General features: G+C 49.1%; 1 protein-coding gene across 1 annotated transcript in view; it reads left to right on the top strand.

Moving 5' to 3' along the window:
* DLD (dihydrolipoamide dehydrogenase) overlaps positions 1 to 26,890 on the top strand; it is a 273,267-nt gene that overhangs the window by 161,011 nt on the left and 85,366 nt on the right. Inside the window, exon 9 of the mRNA XM_085654113.1 lies at positions 3,104 to 3,294. Coding sequence (XP_085510239.1) covers positions 3,104 to 3,294 — 191 coding nt within the window. The remainder of the gene's footprint in view (positions 1 to 3,103; positions 3,295 to 26,890) is intronic.

Raw genomic sequence — 26,890 nt, 5'->3', positions numbered from 1 at the left:
TCCTCTCAATTATACCATCAGTGACCGGTTTCGTTTCTTGCCATCTGGGACATATTTTACTTTGCGGTCTTGTGGGAATTCGTTCTTACAGCTTCTTTGTGCCGCTTGTTTTACCTACCCGAATACTTACTCTGAGGCAGGTTTTCTGTTATGTTGTGCGGATGCACTGTAGCCTTGTTGTCCGTTAACGGTGGCCTTATTTTGTATGTGTTGGAGGCATTTTATAAGCTGTCTGCGCGCTTAGTATCCCTTATAGGGACTACATTTCTTCTTTTCTCTGTCCCCTCCATATGAGCGACACTGGTACCACTGACAGGCATGCGTTTGGCCTAGTTAATGTTCATTCTGTCTTTGACACTCTTCGGTGTGACCCTTCTCTTTGTTCCACGACTCCAAGTCCCTAATGCCCTTACGGTATCTGCTTCTTGTTTGCGCATTATTTTGATTTGCCCCTGGGCATTGTTTTCTTGTGTGGCCACTTTTATCGTGCTACTAATGCTGTTTATCTTCAGCAGTCTGGTTTTCTTGTATGTGTTTTTACCCTTTTGGTATTCTATCTACCTACTTGAGGTACGGATGGTGCTGTTGCCTCCAGCGTTTTTTTTTTTATACATGTCTGCCATCGCATCGTGGGGTAGCTGTTGTGTCTGCTGTTCTTTCAGTTCTCTTCACCTGTGACGCCAGTCCCCTTGATTGTTGGATCCTTCTTTGTTAGATCCTTCTTTGTTATCCTTATTTTACCAGAGTCTTAGTTTCCCTTTCTTTTCTGCCTCCTCCTCCCTACGCTCCCACCTTCGTTGCCCCCCCCCCCCCCCTTTTTTTTTTATGGGAGAGGCTCCACTAACCCCAAACCCCCCTTTCATTTGTAGGGGCATTTCATTACTTCTTCTTGGGGTATATTCTATCTTTTCTCAATTTCCATGAAGTGTTAAGATTGCTTACCAGTTTCCCCTGCTTCCTTAAGTTGAACAATGTGTGATTGTCATCATCTATTTGTTACCCTTAGTCTCTGCCCCTACATTCCCCCTGGTGGCTTCCTTCTTCTCTTTAATGTTGTACATTCCACATGCTTCTTATTCTTTGCTTCTCCTGCTACTGCCTGCTGGCATCTTCCTCCGTCTGTGGCGTTGGTTCTTAGATGGTTGCCCTTGTTTTTCAGTAGTTGGCGCCGTCTTCCACTTCCTACTCTTATGTGACATTGTGTTGTGGTTTCCCAGCTTTGTTTTCTACTTCCGCCTCAGTGGCTGTCATAGCCTGTTCTTTTACAATGATATGATGTATTGGCTCGGTCCTTCCTTGGTTACCTCTATTCTTGGAGTGTCCTTCGTTCCTCCACTTCTCGTCCTCCCACTCAAGGGCTAAGGAGGTGGATCACCTTCGGAGGAATGTATATACTTTTGCTGTTCGCTGTATGGCTTGTGTGTCTATTTTTTTAATATGCATCTTTTATCCCTATATACATTATCTTTGGATGTCTTTGCATGTAAATACCTGTCTCTTGAATGGATCTCTTGTAGTTGTCTTTTACTTCAGGTATATATGTGCGTGTGTTTTGTACATATGGTCGTCTGGCCTTCTTTATGGCGTAGTCGCTACATTTTACCTACTCCCTTCTTGAGACCTGCTTCAACATTATTTGTTGTCCTTGTCTGTTTCATATTTTTGGAGGATGCCCTGTATGTATCTCTGAGGTTCTGTATGAAAGAGCGGTTGTCTTAACATTTATGATGTTCTGCTAGCGGTGCCCTTCCACCTTCCTTTTTCTCTTTCTCTTTATTTGTTGTATGTGTTGCTGTGGCTGATCACTCTGTGTATGCTTCTTCCATTGGTTTTGAGCCTGGGCTCTATGGTCTTTTGTCCTTGGGCACTTTGCATTCCCTGACCTTAGGCCGACCACCCCCTTTGGGGCTGCTTCTGTTAATAGGTCTGTATCGTGTCTCTCATGGTCTTATAGCTTTCTACTCCCTACGGACTTTCCATAGTCCTTCTTGGATATTGGTCCTTTCGGTGAGCATTTGCTTCACCCTTTCAATTTTGAAGGTCTGGTCCCTTTCTATTTTTGGACCAGCTTCTCCTATTTGGGGATCTTTGGTGAGGTGAGTTTGCAGCCCCTTCTCCAAGGACAGTATTGCTTGGGTATCTGATTCTAGGATCAGGAATCTGTGGCTAGATGTCTCTATCAGATGGACAAGTTGCTTAACTTCGGTATCGCCTTATCTGGTAGAGACAGGATCTAGCCGCAGATTCCTTATAGACCCATCCATCCTCCTTGCTCTACGATCTGAGGGCCTTGTCTCCAAGATCCCCTCTTTGCATACTAGTCCAGTTCTTTCAAACTGTACTTATTGCTTCATCATTTTTACATTTATGGCACACTTCTTCCAGAGACCGTTTCTGTAAGTGGCTCCACATTGTTGGTGCGAAAAACCTCACGTCAGCACGTCTGCGGAGGTTATATATGCACTCCATTGACAGCACATTCGGAGACATCACTATGGAGTCGCTCAACACCCTCTACTGACGCGCAGAGGTACTGCTGAAAACATTTCCGGATCCAGTCTGCTGCCTGGGGAGTATTTTAAGTTCAAGAATCTGCAGCTAGATCCTGTCTCTACCAGATAAGTCGGTATCGAAGGTAAGTAACTTTTCCTTTAGGGTCAATGTATATAACTTTATCATAGGTGGATATACTGAAAATCAGCATAGATATGGGTCTCCTAAACCTTTGTTGAACACCCCTAGTGTATGCTGTCATTCCCTGGGATTTGCTGGGTTTCGAGTTGATGCTTCAATTTTGTGAGTCAGCCTTCAGGTGTCAAGTAGTAAGAGTGTTCTTGAATACGGATCTAGAGCTATTAAAAGTTATCCTATTGTTAGGATGCTCTGTAGCCTCGGACCTAAAGGCCACAAAAATTAACTTGTCTGTTTAGTGGTAGTGGTTCCAGAGCACAAGGTTAGTTTTGCAGTTAGTGTTTGAATAATTTTGGATTCTAATCCAATCACTTGTCCGGTTAGTGTTAAAACCATCCTAATGTACCATGCAGATGCAGAGTGGTGCCATAAATTACAGTAGTGTTTTATTCTCCTTCTTTAATGTTTCCAGGGTTCAGTCTGGCAGCGACTGGGTTCGGAAGTAACAGCGGTGGAGTTTCTGGGTCATGTTGGTGGAGTAGGAATTGATATGGAAATCTCTAAGAACTTTCAGCGTATTCTACAGAAGCAAGGCATTAAGTTTAAATTAAATACCAAGGTGACTGGTGCAACCAGGCGGCCGGATGGAAAGATTGATGTTTCGTGAGTTAACTTTTGTTTTTCTCATGTGATTTGTCTTTTAGGTAATATGGGTCGAAATTAAACCCTTTTCTATTCTGGCAATCAGGAAAAAAAAATTGAATTCTTTTTGATTGTGTGTTTGTCTAGGATCAATCAAATGATGTGCTCTTAACAACCAGTTTCACTCCCTAAATAGAGTATTAAATGTCTGCATATTAAATGAATAATCAGTTCACAAATACCCCCAAACCGCAGTGGTCACGTACACCGATACTGAATATATTGTGAGTCTGAGTATGTGTCATTTTCAATGAAAATCTAGAGACTTTTCAAAATGTGTACATAAACAATATGAATTTTAAATCTTTAAGGAATTTGAGGTTCCAAGAGGCTGCTGTGCATCCCCTAAAATTGATAGCACGACTTGGTTTTGGGTCTGGAGCATTTTTACTAAATGGCTTGCGGTGGAGACAAAGTACTCACAGGACAGTATGAGCAGTTTCCATTTGTTTTAAATCCCCTGCTCAGGAAAGCAGCCGACTGCAAAGTAGTATGTATTCCCACGGTAGGAAAGTAAGGTCTGCTTTTATGGTTACCCCCACTTTTTGCTTTATCTGATACTTTTTTGACTAGTCTGACTGGGATCCTGCTAATCAGGACCCCAGAGTACCTGCTTTCTCCCTAAACTGTTGTATTCAGTACCTAGGTACATCCTGCATTGGATACTGGGGTTCCCCTTGCCAGCCACTAGTATATGGTACCCATGTACCCAGAGCATAGGTACCCCAGAGGTCTTCCATGGACTGAAGCTTGCATCATGCCACTCATGAGAGACCATTCAAAATGGAACTACAGGCCTGCCATTGCAGCCTGTGTAAGTTGGTGCATGCACCACTTACTAAAGATATAGGTTTACTATATCTAAGGGTCACTGCACTTAAAACCTACAAGTCACCCCTTCAGCATGCCTTTACAATACTGAGTGCAGGGTGCTTGGTTCTAAGTGAGAGGGTGCCCCTGCATGAGCAGGACACCCCTGCAGCCTACGGAGTCCATTCTCACGGATTGTCAGTGAAGCAGCCATATACTATATCGAGGAGCATCACGTGATGACCATCTCGAAAATGGCCGCCTCCCAGACAGGATTTAGTGTATTAGGGCTGGGTGGGTGCACTTGCAATCGCCTGAAAGTCTGCATGAGGGGCTCATTTGGGGTCCCTGTGCATAGTCCATTTCAAACCAGTCCTGGGAGCCATTGACTCCCGCTCTGGCGTGAAATTGGAGAAAGGACATGGGAGTAACCCCCCCTGTCCAGACCCTTTACTTAGGGTACTTAAGGGCTTTCCTGAGTGTAGGTCCCTAGATTCGTCATGAGATAAGATTCAGAACTGAAACCACTGCATTTCTATCGTCTGGGCACTCTGGACTTGGTTTGGGCCTGACTTTTTCTCCCTTCCAGTCTGCTGCATCATACAGGAACCTTCCAAGGCCTCTGAAGCATCATGGACAACCAAAGTAATCTCCCTTGGAGTGAAGGAGTCACTCCCCGGCATTTGCAGGCACCGCAACAAAGACGACCAGTCTGCAGATACCGAGCTCCTCCGGACTCTTTGAGTTCTGCAAAACAGGTGGTGGTTTTCCTCAGCTCCCGAGGCCTGCTCTAACCTCTCACAAAGTTTGACGCCAGTAGTTCTTGTGCGGGTTGCAATAAACCCTAGGTTACCGCGTCCCTTTGCCGTTGCAAAGGCTTATTGACATCTTTGCCAGAAGATCTTCGAGCTCCAAGTAGCCCCAACCTCGAGCACCTCCAGTGACCAGAATCTTCGGCCACACCGTATCGTGTGCATCGTGGTCTGCATCTTTTGGTGAGCTGCTTGAGGTCTTCTCGCGACTCCAGTGCCTCCGGCCTGTGGGCTCACTTGAGGGTCACTGTTGTTTTCCTTGGGCTCCCCTGATTGCTCGGGCCTGCCCTGACTCCCCTGCTTGTGGTGAGTATCCTGAACCTTGCTGGTCCCAACCATGCACCTTCTTGATTTCCTGCATGGGCTGCATTTGCCAAGGCTTGTTGGTGCTCCCGCCAGACACCGACCCCTCAGCACTCGACATACTTCGTGGGTCAGCTCCTATCCGTGTCCTGGTCATCCTCTGAATCGCCAAGTCCACGCAGCTGCAGAGTCAAGGTCACTGTCATCCCTCCTGAAGCACCCAACATCGGAGGGCATCCGTCTTCCAAGTCTCTTGGTCACTCCTGAGTGACATAGACACTGTCCCCTCTGCTTTCAGGTAGTCCTCTTCAAGAATCCGTGTTTGGATTCCTCCAGACACTTTCTCCTCTTCCAGCTGCGGCACTTTCCTGAAGTCCTCGATTTGGTTCGACAGCGGTTTCCAACACCACTTCACACCTATGCATCCTGCTTCCCTTGGATAGGTAACTTGGGCACCACAGTAGCCACGGGTGGGGTGGCTCTCCAACCTTCTGTCTGCCACATGGTTTCTTCAGGGTCCACTGGGAAGGGTCCCTAAACTTTAAAATTCCATCTGCCCTTGTACAGAGCACGCGGTCGTGTTCGCACACGCTCTCCGTGGGGTCCCTATCTACCTACCTTGGGTGGTTCTGTGGGTCCCCAGCAATTCTACGTCCTCTCCATATTGTCCTGACTCGAGTCGTGGCTCTTATACCACTTGCTTAGTATATAGTTTGGTCCCCCCCTGGAGCCCACTGTGTATTAGTGCTATTTACTGTGATTTCTTTGCTAAAGTATTGTGTGCTTTGTGTCTGTCTCCGTGTAGAAGATACCATAACGTACTAGAGATTGTTATATAATAAATACATATTTTTATACATATTTTGTGTGGTTCCTTTTCATTTAATCTCCACTATAAGATTGCATTCTGATACAACAAGCTGCTTTACACTCCTTCAAGACGTAGCCTAAAGGCTGCTCTCCACAGCTACCTCTTGGATAGCTTTCTGAGGTTGTCTGAAACCTCCTAAATTACCATCAGGGTTGTCTGGACTGGTGCACGGTGCCCACTTACATTAGTGGACATCATATACCAGGCCAGCTTCTCACACCCATCTACAAACAGTGGCTGAAGTAGTCTCTGATGCTGACGTAGAGGTGACTTGGGACAGTTGACTGCTTATGTTGGGCTCATAAAATATTATGCCTGTGGTGGCACTATAATGGTGTGGGCTTAGTAGTCTGTCTGTTATATCCATGATGTGAGTTCTGGAATATCTGACAGCTGCCCTGTGAGAAAATGGGGTTCTGTTGCAGTACCCCCGGACTCTTCTCCCCCACAGACACACACAGACTTTTTGCCTGGCTATTAATGTAACTTTGACTGTAGAGTACTGCGTCCCTGCTGTCCAAGTTCCCCGTACCAGTGTTCTTTCCTTAAAAACATGTCCACGATTGGTACTGCTGCCCCTAGGAAGTGGTACTCTAGGTACCCAGGGCCTGTAGGCTGAAGAGTCCCCTTGGACCCCCTCTTTATGACCATGCTACTGCCCCTGCTGCTGGCATTTTCCTGTGTGGTGAAAGAATGACCAAGTCAACATTGCAAACTGCCTGTGTACCATGCCAGCTAGTACTGCCTAAGATATAGGTCAGTCACCCCGCCAGCAGGCCTTACAATCCCTAAGGCAGGGTGCACTGTATCCCAGGTGTGGGCATAGCTGCACAAGCAGATACGCCCCTTCAGTAGGACGATCTATTCCCTAATATCGTAAGTGCCAGGGAAGCCATAGAGAGTATATGGGCAGGGAACTTAACAACTCTAGTTCCACAGCACCATGATGGTTTCACGGAAACCAGGAGTGTTTGGTACCAGACAGCTCCTTGTTTTATTTTTAGAGTTTTATATAGTGCAAACTAGACCCGAAGATATCAGGTATCAGAGCGCTTCACATGAGCACCTGTTTTTGTTACAGATAGACACATTGATTTTTTTGTTGGGCACGGGAGATTAAGTAATTAGCCCAGAATCACAGGATGTTGAGCACTGTTGCCGAGACTCGAACCCGGTTCCCCAGCTACGAGGTTCACCGCTCTAGCGGTAAAGCTACATCCTCTATAATACATCCACACTAATGGCAGTGTGAGGTTTAAAAAACATGTACTCAGCGGGCACCTCAGAGGTGCTCCCTGAAAACCTACCAACCCTGATGTGGGCACTGATTGGCTTTAGACTGCCTGCCACACACAGACCTGTTTCTGGACCCCTGGATGGAAAGCCTCCACTCTCTGGGACCAGAAACAATGCACATCTTGGGCAGATGTGTCTAATCTCCTCCCCCAGGATGGGCCAGTGCTCGAGAGGGAAGCTTCAAAGGCCTGCCGCCTTTGTAATGCGACTCCCAGCTTCTGCTGCTAGCTGCAGATGGCAGCCCCTCGACACCCCCACTTAGGGTGGGAAAACTGGGGGGGGGAAATCAAAAAATAAGTGTGCCCACCTCTGCCAACCCCACCCCTCAGGTGATGGGGAGCGAGGTGAAGCCAGCTTTTCAGTCCTCGCCATCTTGAGGAGGGGGGCCTCTCTAATCAGAGCTAGGTCTATGCACTCTCTCATGGAGGGTGCCATTATCAAGGGTGTAGTTGCCTCAGGGAAAACTCCCTTTGGCCCTACTCGCTATTTTAGTATTTAGGTGGATCCCCAGATCTGCAACGATCTAAGAAGCAAGGAGAAACCCTGCAGCCGAAGCCAAGAGACAACTGCCTTGGCCCCAGCCCTACCAACCTGTCTCCCACTTCGAGTAAATGTGAGAAAGTGACTCTGTATATACTGTTCCTTAATAGGTAAATGTAAATGTAAATGTACAGATATTTATATAGCGCAAATCACCAACCGGTCTCTAAGCGCTTGCTTAGGGAACCCGTCCTGGTATTCCCCTGTGAGATAACCCAGCAGGGCATCCACAAGGTGAAAGCCAGGCATCCCGCCGCGAGGGGCCATTGTGGAGATTAAGCAAGCTATTGCCCAGAGTCGCAGAGTGTGAACCCATGAATCGAGTATGCACTGGAGCGAGAATTATCGAGTCCATGGACAATTTATGGACTCAAGACCCAGCCGAGCCGGGAATTGAACCCTGGTCCCGGGCTGACCTCTGCTTCCAGGTCTGCCTACTCTAACCAGTGAGCCACACTTCTCCAGAGTCCACAGTCCCGCAGGGTTCACAGAGGTTAAAGTTAGATATAACCTTACTCTCTGAAGTGGTAGCTTGGTCGAGCAGTAAGGCAGTATCAGAGGACAGTGTAAAGCATTTGTTGTACACACTCAGCAAATGGTCTCACACACTCAATAACTGAACTCTAGGCCAATGGTTTATATATAAAAAAATATATGCTTGTTTTATTTTAGAACCAACAATTGGATTTAAAATATACTTTCTCAGAATGAGATGCTTTATATAAATACTTTTGCAATATGCAATTGACTTTTGTAACCAGTTACAAGTGGTTGCAATAGGCAACTCTATTTTAAACTCAACAATGCATTGAGCTCAATGGAAATTTCAAGTTATTTGCAACGGATTACTTTTAGGATTACTTTTGGAATTCCAGGACTGGATCCTAGATTCAGTCCTGGGTCAGTCCTTAGAATCAAGTGATGAAAGTCGACTTAATTACTGTGATGATTTTTAAACAATATTTAGCTATTTTAAAAGTTGACACTTGGAAAATATTTAAAAGAAAACAGTCAATGATTCCCTATGGAAGAAAATTCAAGTTTCAGGTACAGTATGTTCTCGTTACTTGTGTAACCCAGTAATGGGTGCCTAGACTCAGTACTGGGACCTTTCTCCAAAACAGGTAAGTAATTACGTTTTCAGATATTATACAATTTTTAAAGAATATTTAAAGATTGCAGAAATTGACACTTAGAAGAAATTTCACAGCAAAACAGTCAATGATTTCCTATGGGAGAAAATTGGGTTACTGGTAAGTACAGTTGTAAGTATTCTGGGCACCAAGATCCAGCACTGGGAGCTCACCTAAGAGCAGGTGAGTATTTTCGTTTTCGTTACTCAGCTGATTCTTGGTGAATATTTTAAGATTTGAAAAGTCTACACTTAGAATAAATTTCAGGAAAAAGCCAGACAATGTTACCCTATGAAGAAAATAGTTATCGGTTTAAAGGTAAGTACTCGACTGGCAGAGTTGAGGTTCTGGGCATAGGCTCGGGGGTCCCCCAGGGTCAGGTAGGTAGAGTTGGTTCACCCTCAGCGACTCTAGGGCAGCCGGGTGCAGAGAGAGTTAGGCCCAATGTTATCCTATGAGGGATAGGGGGGCCTTGGTTGGTGGCTGCTGACTAGCAAGCCATGCGGCTGTGGGAGCTGGGCTCCTGGTCACTTACTCAGGGCAAGTAGGTAGGTGTAGAGGTTGCACTGCCAGGACCACTCGGGCGGCTGGGTGCAGGGTGCTTTTGAGCCTTTGGGTGCTCAATTGATTTCAGTGGGAAATCTCCGGTTTAGAAAAAGACTGCAAGCTCGGGGACGAGGATTCTTCAGGTGCCACCACCACTTCGAGAGGTAAGTTAGGTAGTTGGAGGATAGGTAGGTACCCCGGGATGGGGCACAGGGGGCCGCGGGGAGCGTGCAGGGGTGCCTTTTACTGTCGGGAAATCATACCCTCTGTTGATCGCGGTTGGGGGGGCACCTTGTTCTGAGGCTGCAGGCTTCTTCAGGAGTGTCGATGGAAGTTCCTTGGCTGCCGGACTCGGGGTCACAGTCGCCGTGGGGTCGTCCTCGTGGTCTTTGTTCACTTCGGCACTGGCCAGGCCTGGCTGGTGCAGAGTGTGCTGAGTTCGCGGTTCCGGGCTGCTGCCAGGGATTAGAGGTAGGTTTTGAGTAGAGCCTCTACTCATGGGAGTCCCAGGGGCTAAGAGCCAAAAGGTAGCTGTGAGAAAGTGGCTCTGTATATACTGTTCCCTAATAGGTACAGGGTGTACAGAGTCCACAGTCCCCCAGGGGCTGATAGAGGTTAAAGTTAGGTATGGCCTTACTCTCTAAAGTGGTAGCTTGGTCGAGCAGTAAGGCAGTACCAGAGGACAGTGTAAAGCATTTGTTGTACACACTCAGTCAGCAAAAGGTTTCACACACTCAATAACTGAACTCTAGGCCAATGGTTTATATAAAAATATATGCTTGTTTTATTTTAGAACCAACAAGTGGAATTAAAATGTTCGAGGCATGTGGGCTGCTGAATTCATATCTGTGCATAGATCGCCGCCTAGTGTTGGGTCCGGATGTTTGCACGTTGTTGTCCTGGAAGAGTCTTCGAGGTATCCTGGGATAGGTGACTCCTCCCCTGGACTACAGTGCGCATGGGCATTCTCTCCATCCTCAGATTGTTTTTTTCCGCCATTGGGTTCGGATGTGCTATCTTAGCTCAAGTTAGGAAAATATTTGGTCGAGGCCAAAAGGCCTTTAGTTCGCGTCGGTACTGTTTATCGATCGGTTTTCGATACAACCTTGTTAGTTTACTAACTTTCAGCACCGACTTTTTTCGCATTTACCTGTTCATCGACTACTTCGACGATGGAATCGAGGACGCCATTCAAGAGGTGTCCGGTATGCAATGCGAAGTACCCACACATCGACGTCCATCCGGTGTGCAACAAATGCCTTTCGCCGGACCACGACGAATCGACATGCATGGCCTGTGCCCGGTTCCGTTCCAAGAAGACTCTACGGAATCGACGAGCGGCGAGACTCGAGGCGCAGCACGCGGCACCGGCCCCGGCAGACATCTTCACCGAGGCCGAAGACGTCGAAGAATTGGAAGTCTTACCCTCCAGTCCCGTTTCCGAACACGAATCCGTATCGGACAAAGTCGACGAATCACTCTTCCACAGAGGTGAAGACGACACCGAGGTAGGAGACAACGAGGAGGCCTTAGGGGCCGAAGAGAGTAGCTCCAATGATGAACAAGGCCTACCTGTTCAGACCGAAGAAAGACCAGTGCCACAGCCTATGGCTCCGGTCGAGGGATCGCCTTCGGGCCTTACCCGAGACCCATCCCGCAGTTCTTCGGCCCCGCCCTCGGGCCCGGCCTCGGACATTCAGCGGCAGCCATTACTGCTTAAACCAGCTGGTTTCCCTTCCATAAAACCGAAACCGAAAGCTGCTCCGGTTCCAACGAAACTGAAAGTGGCGCTGGTCGGATCGAGGCCTTCCAAGCCTTCGACGCCAGCGCAACGCGTCGGCACCGACCGCACCAAGAGAGACTTCGGTGCCGAACTTGAAGCGGGCGACGTCGGAGTCGACAAACGGAAAAAGGCCTTCGGCGCCGACAAACCTGCTCGGCTCCCGGCACCAACGCCACTGACACCGAGGGCTGCACCGCCTGCTGCGTCTCGCATCGCTCCCTCGACGACACCAAAGCCTCACGCATCGAAGACGTCGACGGTCATCTCCGCACCTCGACTCGATGAACCACCGGCGCCGAAAAAGTCCACGGCCGCCTCTACGAACCTGGTCGGTGCCAAAGCCTCAAAGGCGCTCCAAGTACGACCTGGTGCGACACAAAGCAGCAAAACCAAGGCTGCCCTCCAGGACCCGTCGGGTTCCGGTCCGCTCGAAGCTCCAGCAGCCTCTTCGGTGCCAGCCAACATTACCTTTGGCTTGCCTCCGTCAACAATCCCGAAAATGTTCCAACTCAGGACACGGGTCACCCAGACTACGATTACACCTGCTGAGACGTCTCCGACACGTGTCCTCGACGCCAACACTGGCAGGATGATTCTCCACGAGCGAAGGATAACTTCGGAACCACCGCTGGACCCTTTCAGGATCCCACTAAAAAGGAAGCTGCCTGCAGAATCAGACCCTCTCCTTTATGAACCTTTCCACTCATCCTACCAGGATCCACAACTATTCTCCCCCACACGCTCCGACACGGATGCGTTGGAGGACTACATGGATGACCAAGTCCCCTACCATGGAGACACAGACCCTGATGACCAGCAGGACCCTGATCACACTTGGGGCGACCCTGTAGACCCAGGTGCACCTCTCGATGCACAGGACCCACAACTCTATGGGGCAAAAACATCTCCCACAGAGGACACTGCGGCGTTCAACGCTCTTATTGAACGTGCTGCAAATAACCATGGGGTGCAGCTTCACTCTGATACCATCGAAGATGACTTTCTTATGGACACTTTTGCATCCTCAGAAAGGCATGTAAAGACTCTGCCTATGTTGAAGGGAGTCCTCAAACCAGCCAAGGACATTTTCAAGGAACCCACCAGGGCACGAGTGATAAACCCCAGGATTGATAAGAAATACAGATCAGCACCTGGGGATCCTACTTACATCAGAGGCCAATTACCACTAGACTCCATTGTCGTAGCGAATGCTCGCAAAAGGGCACACTCGCAAACGACCGGTGACGCTCCTCCCCCGGACAAAGAGTCCAAGGTGCTAGAGACCTCTGGCAAGCGAGTTGCCGCCCAAGCTGCCAACATATGGCGCATAGCCAATACTCAAGCGCTCCTCGCTCGCTACGATAGAGCGCACTATGACACACTGGAGCAACTACTTCAACATCTCCCTGACTCCTACAAGGAAGGTGCAGAAATTCTTATCAGAGAGGGACAGCTACTCACAAATGCTTCCATCAAATGTGCACTAGATGCTGCAGACACGGCTGCCAGGGCCATAAACACAAGCGTCATGCTGCGACGACATGCCTGGTTACGAATCTCAGGATTCAAGCCTGAGGTACAAAACAATATACTCAACCAGCCGGTCAACCCCGACTATTTATTCGGGCCAGAGGTTGACACCACCCTTGAGAAGATAAAAAAGGACACGGACACTGCAAAGTCCATGGGCGCTCTCCAAACTCAGTCCTTTCGGAGCGGCTCCTTTCGTCGCCCCGGAAACAAGGGAGCAGGTAGAGGACAGGGGTCACAACAAACGTATAACAAAGGCAATACACAGACCACCTACGATAAAAACACCCGAGGTGGATATCGTGGCTCCAGTACAAAGGGCAGAGGACGCGGCTACGGCAACACCAGGTCCTCCCCCAAGAACAAGCAGTGACGCCCTCTCCCTTCCTCCCGACCACATAACACCTGTCGGGGGAAGGCTACAAAGGTTCCTGTCCACGTGGAACTCCATCACCACGGACAGGTGGGTCAAAGACATTGTAAAATACGGTTACTGTCTGGAGTTAACCTCCACTCCACCCACCATACCACCAAGAAACCGTCCTATGTCCTCAGAGCACTTAACGCTCTTACAGCAAGAGGTGCAAAGTATGCTTCTAAAAGGCGCTATAGAGGTCGTACCCATCCACGAGCAGGGTACGGGGGTGTACTCCCTCTACTTCTTAATTCCAAAAAAAGACGGGTCACTCAGACCTATATTAGACCTGAGACCCCTGAACCAGTACATTCTTTCAGAGCACTTTCACATGCTCACTCTACAGCAAGTCCTTCCGCTTCTCAAGCAGGGAGACTTCCTAGCCACACTGGACCTCAAGGATGCGTATTTCCACATACCCATCCACCCCTCACACAAAAAATACCTCAGGTTCACTGTTCAGGGGCAGCACTATCAATTCAAAGTCCTCCCCTTCGGCGTGACAACAGCGCCCAGGGTTTTCACGAAGTTCCTAGCTACGGTGGCAGCACATCTACGGAGGCAGCATATACACGTCTACCCCTACCTAGACGACTGGCTCGTTCAAGCGAAGTCAGCCCAGCAATGTGCCAGCCACATGTCCCGCACCATTCACCTTCTTCACAGTCTGGGATTCTCACTAAATTACCCAAAGTCCCATCTCCAGCCCGCACACGTACAACAGTACCTAGGTGCGACTATAGACACTCTGGCGGCCACAGCTCAGCCAAATTTAGTGAGGATCAACAGCATACAACTGCTGATCTCCAAGTTCAAACCCAATCACTCACTTCCAGCGCGAGTGTTTATGCAGTTAATAGGCATGATGGCCTCCTGCATCTTCATAGTCCCGCACGCGAGATTACATATGCGCCCGCTTCAGGAGTGCCTAGCACGTCAGTGGAATCAGGCTCAAGGACAGTTGAAAGACCTAGTGTTGGTGAGCGGTCGGGCATACAACTCTCTGCATTGGTGGAATCCACAAAACCTTTGCAAGGGCCGACCATTCCAAGAGCCTGTCCCACAGATAGTACTGACAGCGGACGCGTCTCTCCAGGGATGGGGAGCTCATGTACTCCACTACACAGTGCAGGGACTATGGACGACACAACAAAAGAAGATGCACATCAACCTTCTGGAACTGATGGCAATCTTCCTGGCCATGAAGGCATTCAAAGTACATCTATGCAACAAGGTCGTGTTGATCCGGACGGACAACATGACCGCAATGTACTACATACAGAAGCAGGGAGGAACACACTCTCCACAGTTGTCTCATCTGGCTCAGAGCATGTGGAAGTGGGCCATTCAGAGGAACATGTTCCTCATGGCGGAACACCTCCCTGGCAAGGACAACCAGATGGCGGATCTGCTCAGCAGACACAGCCACCAGATGCACGAGTGGGAGTTACACCCATCAGTACTCCAACCGTACTTCCAGCAGTGGGGTCATCCAGAGATAGACCTATTCGCGACAAGCGAAAACGCAAAATGCCAAAGCTTCGCCGCCAGGTTCCCACATCCGCAGTCGCAGGGCAATGCGATATGGATGAACTGGTCCGGCAGATTTGCGTACGCTTTTCCCCCAGCGCCGTTGATACCGCTGGTGGCTCGCAAACTCAGACAACACTCCCTGACACTCGTCCTAGTTGCTCCCACGTGGGCACGCCAGCCGTGGTACACCACCTTCCTCGAACTTTCCGTGGTGCCGCATCAAAGGCTGCGGATCAAACCCGCGCATTTGACCCAGAACCATGGAGAGATTCAGCACCCAGATCCTCAACAGCTGAACCTGGCGATCTGGCTCCTGAAGTCCTAGAGTTTGGCTATCTCAACCTGCCACCTGACTGTATGGACATCATCAAGGAGGCCAGGAGACCCACTACAAGAGCTTGCTATGCAGCCAAATGGAAAAGGTTAGTCATTTATTGCGGTAATAATGACATTAACCCGCTGGACGCATCCATCCAAAACATCATCTGTTACCTCTTACACCTATACCGATGCAATCTGGCGTACACCTCTATACGTGTCCATTTGACCGCAATATCAGCCTATCTGCAAACCAGGCAGCACCTCTCACTATTCAGAGTGCCTGCCATCAAAGCATTCTTGGAGGGACTCAAACGAGTCATTCCACCAAGCCACCCACCGGCTCCAATGTGGAACCTCAACTTGGTCCTCACACGCCTAATGGGTCCACCCTTTGAACCTCTACACTCATGCGAGATTCAATTCCTTACCTGGAAAGTAGCCTTCCTGGTAGCGATCACTTCCTTAAGAAGAGTTAGTGAACTCCAGGCACTAACCGTTCAAGAGCCATTTATACAGGTTCACGCCAACAGGGTCGTACTACGTACCAACCCCAAATTCATGCCCAAAGTAATATCGCAGTTCCACATGAATCAGACTATTGAACTGCCCGTTTTCTTCCAAAACCCACAAACTGTCGCAGAAAGGGCACTACATACACTAGATGTACGGAGGGCCCTCATGTACTACATCGACAGGACTAAACCCTTCAGGAAGACAAAACAACTGTTCGTTGCCTTTGCCCCGCACCACAAAGGTAACGCCATCTCCAAAGCAGGGATAGCCAGATGGATAGTTAAGTGTATTCAAATCTGTTATCAAAAGGCAAAACGCACATTAACTATTCCACCACGAGCCCACTCAACACGTAAGTTGGGGGCTTCCATGGCTTTTCTAGGAAATATTCCCCTGCATGATATATGCAGAGCAGCCACATGGTCCACTACACACACATTCACAAAACACTATTGTGTAGATGTGCAGTCAAAACAGCAGGCAGCTGTAGGACAGGCTGTTCTCAAAACACTTTTTCAGACCGCTGCAGCTGGCACTGGTAGCCGCCGCTAATAGAGGGCACTGCTATACATTCTATGCACAGATATGAATTCAGCAGCCCACATGCCTCGAACTGAATATGCTACTTACCAGTATGCATCTGTTCTTGGCATGTAGGGCTGCTGACATTCATATCGCCCTCCCTCCTCCCCGGCGCCTGTAGCAGCTGCAGCTCTCAGAATTACTGTAAGCATGGTCATCACTTTTCTGTATCTACTCCATCACTGCCACAATGGCGAAAAACAATCTGAGGATGGAGAGGATGCCCATGCGCACTGTAGTCCAGGGGAGGAGTCACCTATTCCAGGATACCTCGAAGACTCTTCCAGGACAACAACGTGCAAACATCCGGACCCAACACTAGGCGGCGATCTATGCACAGATATGAATGTCAGCAGCCCTACATGCCAAGAACAGATGCATACTGGTAAGTAGCATATTCAATACTTTCTTAGAATGAGAAGTTGAATATAAATACTTTTGCAATAAGCAATTGATTTTTGTAAACAGTCACAGTTGGTTGCAATAAACAATCCTATTTCCTAAACACAACAATGCATTGAGCTCAATGGTAAATTCAGGTTATTTGTAACAGATTACTTTTTAGATTACTTTTGGAATTCCAGGTCTGGAGCCTAGATTCAGTCCTGGGACAGTATTCAGAATCAAGTGGTGAAAGTCGACTTAATTACTGTAATGATTTTTAAATAATATTTAGCTATTTCAAAAGTTGACAGAAAATATTTCAAAGAAAACATTCAATGGATCTCTATGGCAAGAAATTCAAACTGCAGGTAGAGTACTTTATCGTTACTTTTGTAATCTAGGACTGGGTACCTAGACTCAGTACTGGGGTCTTTATCAAAAACAGGTAAGTAATTACGTTTGCAGAAATTGTACGATTTTAAAAGAATATTTCAAGATTGCAGAAATCGACACTTAGAAGAAATTTCACAGAAAAGCAGTCAATGGTTTCCTATGGGAGAAAATTGGGTTACTGGTAAGTATAGATGCGAGTACTCTTCCGAGCCAGTGCTGGGCACCGAGATCCAGCACTGTGAGCCCACCTGAGAACAGGTGAGTTTTTGCGTTTTTGTCGCTCGGCTGATTTTTAGTGAATATTTGAAGATTTGAAAAGTCCACAATTAGACGAAATTTCAAGAAAAAGCCAGTCAATGTTACCCTATGTAAAAAATAGAGTTAGCGATTTTCAGGTAAGTTCTCGACTGGCAAAGGTGAGGTTCTGGGCATAGACTCAGGGGTCCCCCAAGGTCAGATAGGTGCAGTTAGTTCACCCTCAGCGGCTCTAGGGCAGCCGGGTGCAGAGAGAGTCAGGCCCAATGTTAGCCTATGAGGAATAGGGGGGCCTGGTTTGGTGGCTGCTGACTAGCAGGCCAATCGGCTGTGGGAGCTGGGCTCCTGGTCACTCACTCAGGGCAAGTGGGCAAGTAGGCTAGTGTAGAGATTGCACTGTCAGGGCCACTCGGGCGGCTGGGTGCAGGGTGCCTTTGAGCCGTCGGGCGCTCAATGGAAATCAATGGGAATGCTCCGGTTAGGAAAAAGGCTGCAAGCTCGGGGACGAGGATGCTTCAGGTGCCACCACCACTTCGAGAGCTAAGTTGGGTAGTTGTATGTTAGGTGGGTACCCCGGGATTGGCGCCGCGTGCAGGGGTGCCTTTTGGTGTCGGGAAATCTTACCCTCTGTTGATCGCGGTTGGGGGGGGCACCTTGTTCTGAGGATGCAGGCTTCTTCAGGAGTGTTGAGGGGGGTCCTTGGGTGCCGGACTCGGGGTCACAGTCGCCGTGGGGTCGTTCTCAGGGTCTTTGTCTACTCCAGCACTGGCCAGGCTTGGCTGGTGCAGAGTGTGCTGGGTTCACGGTTCCGGGCTGCTGCCAGGGGTTAGAAATAGGTTTCTGAGTAGAGCCTCTACTCATGGGAGTCCCAGGGGCTTAGAGCCAAAAGGTAGCCAGGTCCTCCGGGGTTGGTGAGGTTGCTGGCCACGAGAGATGCCGCGCTGGTGCAGGTTCGAGAGTCGACAGGCCGGTAAGGCTGGGGCCAAAGCAGTTGGTGTCTTCTCCTCTTTTTAGCAGCTGCAGGGCAGGTCTTTGTTCTTCTTGCTCTTCTTGTAGTTTTTGGATCTGGAATCTGGGGAAGGAAGGTTCAGGGTGCCCCTAAATACTAGATTTAGGGGCGTTACAGGTAGGTGAGGCCAGGGACCAATGGGTCCTTGTCCTGGGGTGGGTACACCCCCTATCCTGCCTCTCTCCTGTGGGAGGGGGGCAGTAGCCTAATCCTGATAGGGTAGGGCCTCCCATCTTCAAGATGGCGAGAGCCCGGAGATGTGCTTCACCTCGCCTCCCCCACCTGAGGGGTGGGGTGGGCAGGCTGGCACATCCCCTGTCCTTGTATGGGGTTTCCGGCCAAGCTTCCCGCCAGAGTGGGGGGTTGCAGTGGCCTGGGGAAACTCCAAGAGGCGGCATGCCTTTAAAGCTTCCCTTTGCTCATCCTGGGGGAGGAGATTTCTCACCTCACCCAGGATGTGCATTGTTGCAGGCCCGGGAGAGCAGGGGCTCTCCCACCCAGGGGTCCAGCAACGTGTCTGCTGTGTGGCAGCCTGGGCAGCCTCAGAGCAGACGTGGATTGTAGGTTACTTGTAAGGGGGCATCTCTAAGATGCCCTCTGGGGTGCTTGGTACATTAAATCCCACACTGGCATCAGTGTGGGTTTAATGTGCTGAGAAGTTTGATACCAAACTTCCCAGTCTTCAGTGTTGCCATTATGGTGCTGTGGAGCTCGTGTTTGACGAGCTCTCAGCACCATGTACTCTTAAATGGCAGCACTGCACTTACAGTGCCCAGGAATGGACCTGGGTACTGTAGGGGCACAGGGCTCCTGCTCCTGTGCCCACACCATGGGCATAAGGCACCCAGCCAGAGGGGTGGCTGATATATGCCATGGCAGTGTAGGTGATGGGCATGGCACACAGAGATGTGTGTCATGTTGACTCTTCATTTTGTCTTGCACCCAGACTCTCAGCCTGCAAAGGCAGTGTGTGTGTGTGTGTGTGTGTGTGTAAGGGTACAGGGCCTCTAAGGGTGGCACAATGAGTGCTGTAGCCCTTAGAGGCCTTCCCTGGTCACAAGGCCCTGGGTACCTAGGGTACCATTTACTAGGGGCTGACATGTGGCCAGGGTTTGCCAATTTGGAGTTTGTGTGGTTTAAGGAAGGAACATAGGCCCTGGGCCCCTGATTGGCAGGAGTCCAGGGTACACTCAGTAAAAGTACATTCAGCAATTTAGCAAAAAGTGGGCACTTTCTCACACAACCCCCCCCCCCCCACCCCCCAACGAAAGGTGATAAGACTAACCTTGTCCTATGGAGTCTTCATTGTCTAAGTGGAAGAACCTGGAAAGTCCATCTGCATTGGCATGGGCAGTCCCTGGTCTGTGTTCCACTTCAAAGTCCATTCCCTGTAGGGAGATGGACCACCTTAGTAGTTTTGGATTTTCCCTTTTCATCTGCATTAGCCATCTGAGAGGTCTGTGGTCAGTTTGAACTAGGAAGTGGGTGCCAAACAAGTATGGCCTCAGCTTCTTCAGGGACCAAACCACAGCAAAGGCCTCCCTCTCAATGGCACTCCAATGCTGCTCTCTGGGGAGTAGCCTCCTGCTTATAAAAGCAACAGGTTGGTCTTGGCCTTCATAATTGGTCTGGGATAGGACCGCTCCTATCCCTAGCTCAGAGGCATCAGTCTGCACTATGAACTGCTTGGCATAATCTGGAGCTTTTAGAATTGGTGCTGAGCACATTGCTTCTTTTAGGGTGTCAAAAGCCTTTTGACAACTAACTGTCCAGTTAACTTTCTTGGGCATTTTCTTTGAGGTGAGTTCTGTGAGGGGGTTCACAATGGACCCATACCCCTTCACAAACCTCCTGTAGTACCCAGTCAAGCCAAGGAATGCCCTGACTTGGGTCTGGGTTGTTGGAGCTATCCAGTCCATGATGGCCTGGATCTTGGGTTGTAAGGGCTGTACCTGGCCTCCACCCACAAGGTGGCCCAAGTACACCACAGTGCCCTGCCCTACCTGGCATTTGGATGCCTTGATAGTGAGACCTGCATTTTGCAGAGCCTCTAAAACCTTCCCAAGGTGGATCAGGTGATCCTGCCAGGTGGAGCTAAAGACAGCAATATCATCAAGATAAGCTGCACTAAAGGACTCCAACCCAGCTAGGACATGGTTCACAAACCTCTGGAAGGTGGCAGGGACATTCTTTAACCCAAAGGGCATCACAGTAAACTGATAATGCCCATCAGGGGTGGAGAATGCTGTTTTTTCTTTTGCTCTTGGGGCCATGCCAATCTGCCAGTACCCTGCAGTTAAGTCAAAGGTACTGAGGAATTTGGCAGCCCCCAATTTATCTATCAGTTCATCTGTTCTTGGGATAGGGTGGGCATCTGTCTTGGTGGCAGAGTTGAGCCCTCTATAGTCCACACAGAACCTCATCTCTCTCTTTTCACCCTGTTGATGAGGTTTGGGGACCAGAACGACTGGGCTAGCCCAGGGGCTCTCAGAAGGCTCAATGACCCCTAACTCCAGCATCTTGCTGACCTCAGCTTTGATGCTTTCCTTGACTTGATCTGACTGTCGATAGATTTTGTTTTTGACAGGTGCACTGTCACCAGTGTCCACATCATGGGTACACCAGTTTGTCAGACCAGGGGTCAGGGAAAAGAGGCTAGCATATTGCTGCAAGACTTGCTTGCAGTCAGTTTGCTGTTGGGCAGAGAGGGTGTCTGAGAAAATCACACCATCTACTGACCCATCTTTTGGGCTGTAGGATAGGAGGTCAGGAGTGGTTCACTCTCTGCTTCCTGTTCTTCATCAGTCACCATCAGCATGGTGATGTCAGCCCTGTCATTGTAGAGTTTAAGGCGGTTCACATGGATGACCCTTTTGGGTGTCCTGCTAGTGCCCAGGTCAACTAAATAGGTGACCTCACTCTTTCTCTCTAGGATAGGGTAAGGGCCACTCCATTTATCTTGGAGAGCCCTTGGTGCCACTGGCTCCAAAACCCACACCTGTTGCCCTTGTTGAAATTCAACCAGTGCAGCTTTTTGGTCATACCAGTGCTTCTGGAGCTCCTGGCTGGCCTCAAGGTTCTTGGATGCCTTTTCCATGTACTCACCCATTCTGGACCTTAGGCCAAGCACATAGTCCACTATGTCCTGTTTGGGTTCTTGAAGAGGCCTCTCCTAGCCCTCTTTTACAAGACACAGTGGTCCCCTTACAGGATGACCAAACAGAAGTTCAAAGGGTGAGAAACCTACTCCCTTCTGTGGTACTTCCCTGTAAGCGAAAAGCAGGCATGGCAACAGGACATCCCATCTCCTTTTGAGTTTCTCAGGGAGTCCCATGATCATGCCCTTCAATGTCTTGTTGAATCTCTCAACAAGGCCATTGGTTTGTGGGTGGTAGGGTGTAGTAAACTTGTACTGCACCCCACACTCTTTCCACATGTGTGTTAGGTAAGCAGACATGAAGTTGGAACCTCTGTCTGAAACCACCTCCTTAGGAAAACCCACCCTGGTGAAGACACCCAGGAGGGCCTTAGCTACTGCAGGAGCTGTAGTAGTCCTAAGTGGAATTGCTTCAGGGTACCTAGTGGCATGATCCACTACTACTAGAATAAATTTGTTCCCTGAGGCTGTGGGAGGTTCAAGTGGACCCACAATGTCCACACCTACCCTTTCAAAGGGGACCCCCACCACTGGTAGTGGGATAAGGGGGGCCTTTGGGTGGCCACCTGTCTTGCCACTGGCCTGACAGGTAACACAGGAGCTGACAAACTCCTTCACCTTTTGGTGCATCTGGGGCCAGTAAAAGTGACTCACTAACCTTTCCCAAGTTTTGGATTGCCCCAGATGCCCAGCTAGGGGGATGTCATGAGCCAAAGTTAGGAGGAACTCCCTGTACTTCTGTGGCACTACCACCCTCCTGGTGGCTCCAGGAGTGGGGTCTCTTGCCTCAGCATACAGTAATCCCTCTTCCCAATAAGCTCTGTGGGTACCACTGACATTTCCCCTGGCTTCTGAAGCAGCTTGTTGTCTCAGGCTTTCGAGAGTGGGACAGTCTCGCTGACCCTGGCACAGCTCTTCCCTAGAGGGTCCCCCTGGGCCCAAGAGTTCAACCTGGTAAGGGTCAAGCTCCATGGACTCAGTTCCCTCAGGGGTATCCAAATCCTCTCCTGGGGGAGAGGGGTTCTGAGTGTTTGGCTGTACAGAAGCTGGTTCCCCAGTCTTCTTGCCTTTCCTCTTGGTTGGTTGGGCCATTATTTCAGGCTCCAGACCTACTTTGTCACCCTTCCTCTTGCTCTGTGCTCTGGTTTGCACACACACCAATTCAGGGATGCCCAGCATGGCTGCATGGGCCTTTAGCTCAACCTCAGCCCAGGCTGAGGTTTCCAGATCATTTCCAAGCAGACATGCAGCTGGCAACTTTGGAGAGACCACTACCTGTTTCAGGCCAGTAACCCCCCCCCAGCCTAATGTTACCATGGCCATGGGATGACTAGTGGTGACACTGTTAGCGTTGGTGACTGGGTAAGACTTCCCAATCAAGTATTGCTCAGGGAAAACCAGTGTGTCTTTCACCATAGTGACACTGACACCTGTATCCCTCAGAGCTTCTACCCTAGTTCCATTCACCCAGGGGTACTGTAAGTTTTTCTTTAAGTTGGGGGGCCACACAGCTACAGTGGCAAACGCCACTTCTCCCAAGGAGACTAAACTTGCTTCAGTGTGTTCCCAGATTTGCTCAGGGTACACCTCTGATCCCATTTGTATGCTTGCTGCCCCAGGAGTAGCTTACTGGGTGCCTTAGGGGCTTTGTTTTGGGGGCAAGCTACAGTTGGGTGTCCTTGCTTTTTACAGGTATTACACCAGGCCTTTAAGGGATCAAAGTTCTTCCCCCTATATGGTTGGGGCACATAGGGAGTAGTTTGGGTCCCACCCCCCTGAACAGGTTTTTGGGGCCCTTAGGAAGACTCAGACTTTTTATCTTGGGGATTCTCACCACCTTTCCTTGGGGGGTTTTGTGACCACTTTCTTTTGGTCCCCCCCCCAGTGGTTGTCTTGGTCACCCTAGTCTTGACCCAGTGGTCTGCCTTCTTTCCCAATTCTTGGGGACAAATTAGACCTAGGTCTACCAAATGCTGATGCAACTTTTCATTTGTGCAGTTACTTAATATATGTTCCTTCATGAATAAATTGTACAATCCAGTAAAATCCTGCACACCATGTCCAGCTAACCAACCATCCAGTGTCTTCACTGAGAAGTCTACAAAATCAATCCAGGACTGGGTCTGGGTTTTGTGAGCCCCCCTGAATCTAATCCTATACTCCTCAGTGGTGAATCCAAATCCCTCAATCAGAGCTTTCTTCATGAGGTCATAGGATCCTGCTTCTGGCCCAGAAAGGGTCAGAAGCCTGTCTCTGCAGTTATCAGAGAACAGTTCCCATAGGAGTGCCCCCCAGAGAGGTTTCTTTACTTTTCTGATATCACAAGCCCTCTCAAAGGCTGTGAACCATTTGGTGATATCATCACCTTCCTCAAATTTAGGGACAATCCCTTTGGGGATTTTAAGGTCAGAAGTTTCCTCCCTATCCTTATTTTTAGTATTGCTGCCACCATTGATGGGTGCTAAACCCATCTCTCTCCTTTCTTTTTCCAGAGCCAGGAGCCTGGACTCTAGTTCTAGTCTTCTGGCCAGCATCACAAGGCTGTCCTCTTCACTGGTGTGTCCCCCAGTGTTCTCTCTGGTACGAGGGTTACCTGTGTAATCCCTAGGTGCCCATATGCTAATTCTTGGGTTGGAGGGTATGGGTGCCCTCTCCTCCCTAAAGGTTAGTAGAGGGGGGCCATTGTCACTCTCCTCTGCTTCCCTCTCCTCATCTGACTGGTCATCACCATGTTCAGATGGGTGGTCCTTAGCATACTCAGCCAAGAGCTCCTGGAGCCCTAGTTTGGTTGGATGCAGGCCCATTTGAATATTTTTGATTTTACATAGGGACCTCAATTCCTTGAAAGACAAGTGTAAGTAAGGTGTGAGGTCGAGCTCCTCCACCATGTCCATGTTATTATTTTCACTAATAGCTGGGTTCATTTGAGACATTCTAACCTGACAGTTCTAACCCTCTACCCTGACTATAGTGACTTTTATTTTTCTAAAATTCTAATGGGACTTAAGCAAGGCCCTAGCAAGACTTTAAGTAATTTTGGAAAAGACCAATCAGAATTCTAAAGACAATTTTAAGAGTTCTGTCGTGTGATCAGATGGTAACCAAGTAGTCCAACAAATGCAAGTTTGTATCCCACCGCTGATCCACCAATGTGAGAAAGTGGCTCTGTATATACTGTTCCCTAATAGGTACAGGGTGTACAGAGTCCACAGTCCCCCAGGGGCTGATAGAGGTTAAAGTTAGGTATGACCTTACTCTCTAAAGTGGTAGCTTGGTCGAGCAGTAAGGCAGTACCAGAGGCCAGTGTAAAGCATTTGTTGTACACACTCAGTCAGCAAAAGGTTTCGCACACTCAATAACTGAACTCTAGGCCAATGGTTTATATAAAAAATATATGCTTGTTTTATTTTAGAACCAACAAGTGGAATTAAAATATACTTTCTTAGAATCAGAGGTTGAATATAAATACTTTTGCAATAAGCAATTGATTTTTGTAAACAGTCACAGTTGGTTGCAATAAACAATCCTATTTCCTAAACACAACAATGCATTGAGCTCAATGGTAAATTCAGGTTATTTGTAACAGATTACTTTTTAGATTACTTTTGGAATTCCAGGTCTGGATCCTAGATTCAGTCCTGGGACAGTATTCAGAATCAAGTGGTGAAAGTCGACTTAATTACTGTAATGATTTTTAAATAATATTTAGCTATTTCAAAAGTTGACAGAAAATATTTCAAAGAAAACATTCAATGGATCTCTATGGCAAGAAATTCAAATTGCAGGTAGAGTACTTTATCGTTACTTTTGTAATCCAGGACTGGGTACCTAGGCTCAGTACTGGGGTCTTTATCAAAAACAGGTAAGTAATTACGTTTGCAGAAATTGTACGATTTTAAAAGAATATTTCAAGATTGCAGAAATCGACACTTAAAAGAAATTTCACAGAAAAGCAGTCAATGATTTCCTATGGGAGAAAATTAGGTTACTGGTAAGTATAGATGCGAGTATTCTTCCGAGCCAGTGCTGGGCACCGAGATCCAGCACTGTGAGCCCACCTGAGAACAGGTGAGTTTTTGCGTTTTTGTCGCTCGGCTGATTTTTAGTGAATATTTGAAGATTTGAAAAGTCCACACTTAGACGAAATTTCAAGAAAAAGCCAGTCAATGTTACCCTATGTAGAAAATAGAGTTAGCGGTTTTCAGGTAAGTTCTCGACTGGCAAAGGTGAGGTTCTGGGCATAGACTCAGGGGTCCCCCAAGGTCAGATAGGTGCAGTTAGTTCACCCTCAGCGGCTCTAGGGCAGCCGGGTGCAGAGAGAGTCAGGCCCAATGTTAGCCTATGAGGAATAGGGGGGCCTGGTTTGGTGGCTGCTGACTAGCAGGCCACGCGGCTGTGGGAGCTGGGCTCCTGGTCACTCACTCAGGGCAAGTGGGGAAGTAGGCTAGTGTAGAGATTGCACTGCCAGGGCCACTCGGGCGGCTGGGTACAGGGTGCTTTTGAGCAGTTGGGCGCTCAATGGAAATCAATGGAAATGCTCCGGTTAGGAAAAAGGCTGCAAGCTCGGGGACGAGGATGCTTCAGGTGCCACCACCACTTCGAGAGGTAAGTTGGGTAGTTGTATGTTAGGTGGGTACCCCGGGATTGGCCACAGGGGGCCGCAGGGCGCCGCGTGCAGGGGTGCCTTTTGGTGTCGGGAAATCTTACCCTCTGTTGATCGCGGTTGGGGGGGGCACCTTGTTCTGAGGATGCAGGCTTCTTCAGGAGTGTTGAGGGGGGTCCTTGGGTGCCGGACTCGGGGTCACAGTCGCCGTGGGGTCGTTCTCAGGGTCTTTGTCTACTCCGGCACTGGCCAGGCTTGGCTGGTGCAGAGTGTGCTGGGTTCACGGTTCCGGGCTGCTGCCAGGGGTTAGAAATAGGTTTCTGAGTAGAGCCTCTACTCATGGGAGTCCCAGGGGCTTAGAGCCAAAAGGTAGCCAGGTCCTCCGGGGTTGGTGAGGTTGCTGGCCACGAGAGATGCCGCGCTGGTGCAGGTTCGAGAGTCGACAGGCCGGTAAGGCTGGGGCCAAAGCAGTTGGTGTCTTCTCCTCTTTTTAGCAGCTGCAGGGCAGGTCTTTGTTCTTCTTGCTCTTCTTGTAGTTTTTGGATCTGGAATCTGGGGAAGGAAGGTTCAGGGTGCCCCTAAATACTAGATTTAGGGGCGTTACAGGTAGGTGAGGCCAGGGACCAATGGGTCCTTGTCCTGGGGTGGGTACACCCCCTATCCTGCCTCTCTCCTGTGGGAGGGGGGCAGTAGCCTAATCCTGATAGGGTAGGGCCTCCCATCTTCAAGATGGCGAGAGCCCGGAGATGTGCTTCACCTCGCCTCCCC

The sequence above is a fragment of the Triturus cristatus genome, chromosome 4_1, assembly GCF_964204655.1.
Source record: "Triturus cristatus chromosome 4_1, aTriCri1.1, whole genome shotgun sequence".
NCBI classification, from domain to species: Eukaryota; Metazoa; Chordata; class Amphibia; order Caudata; family Salamandridae; genus Triturus; species Triturus cristatus.
Note: the sequence above shows the minus strand (reverse complement) of the source record. Positions and strands in the feature narration are given on the sequence as shown.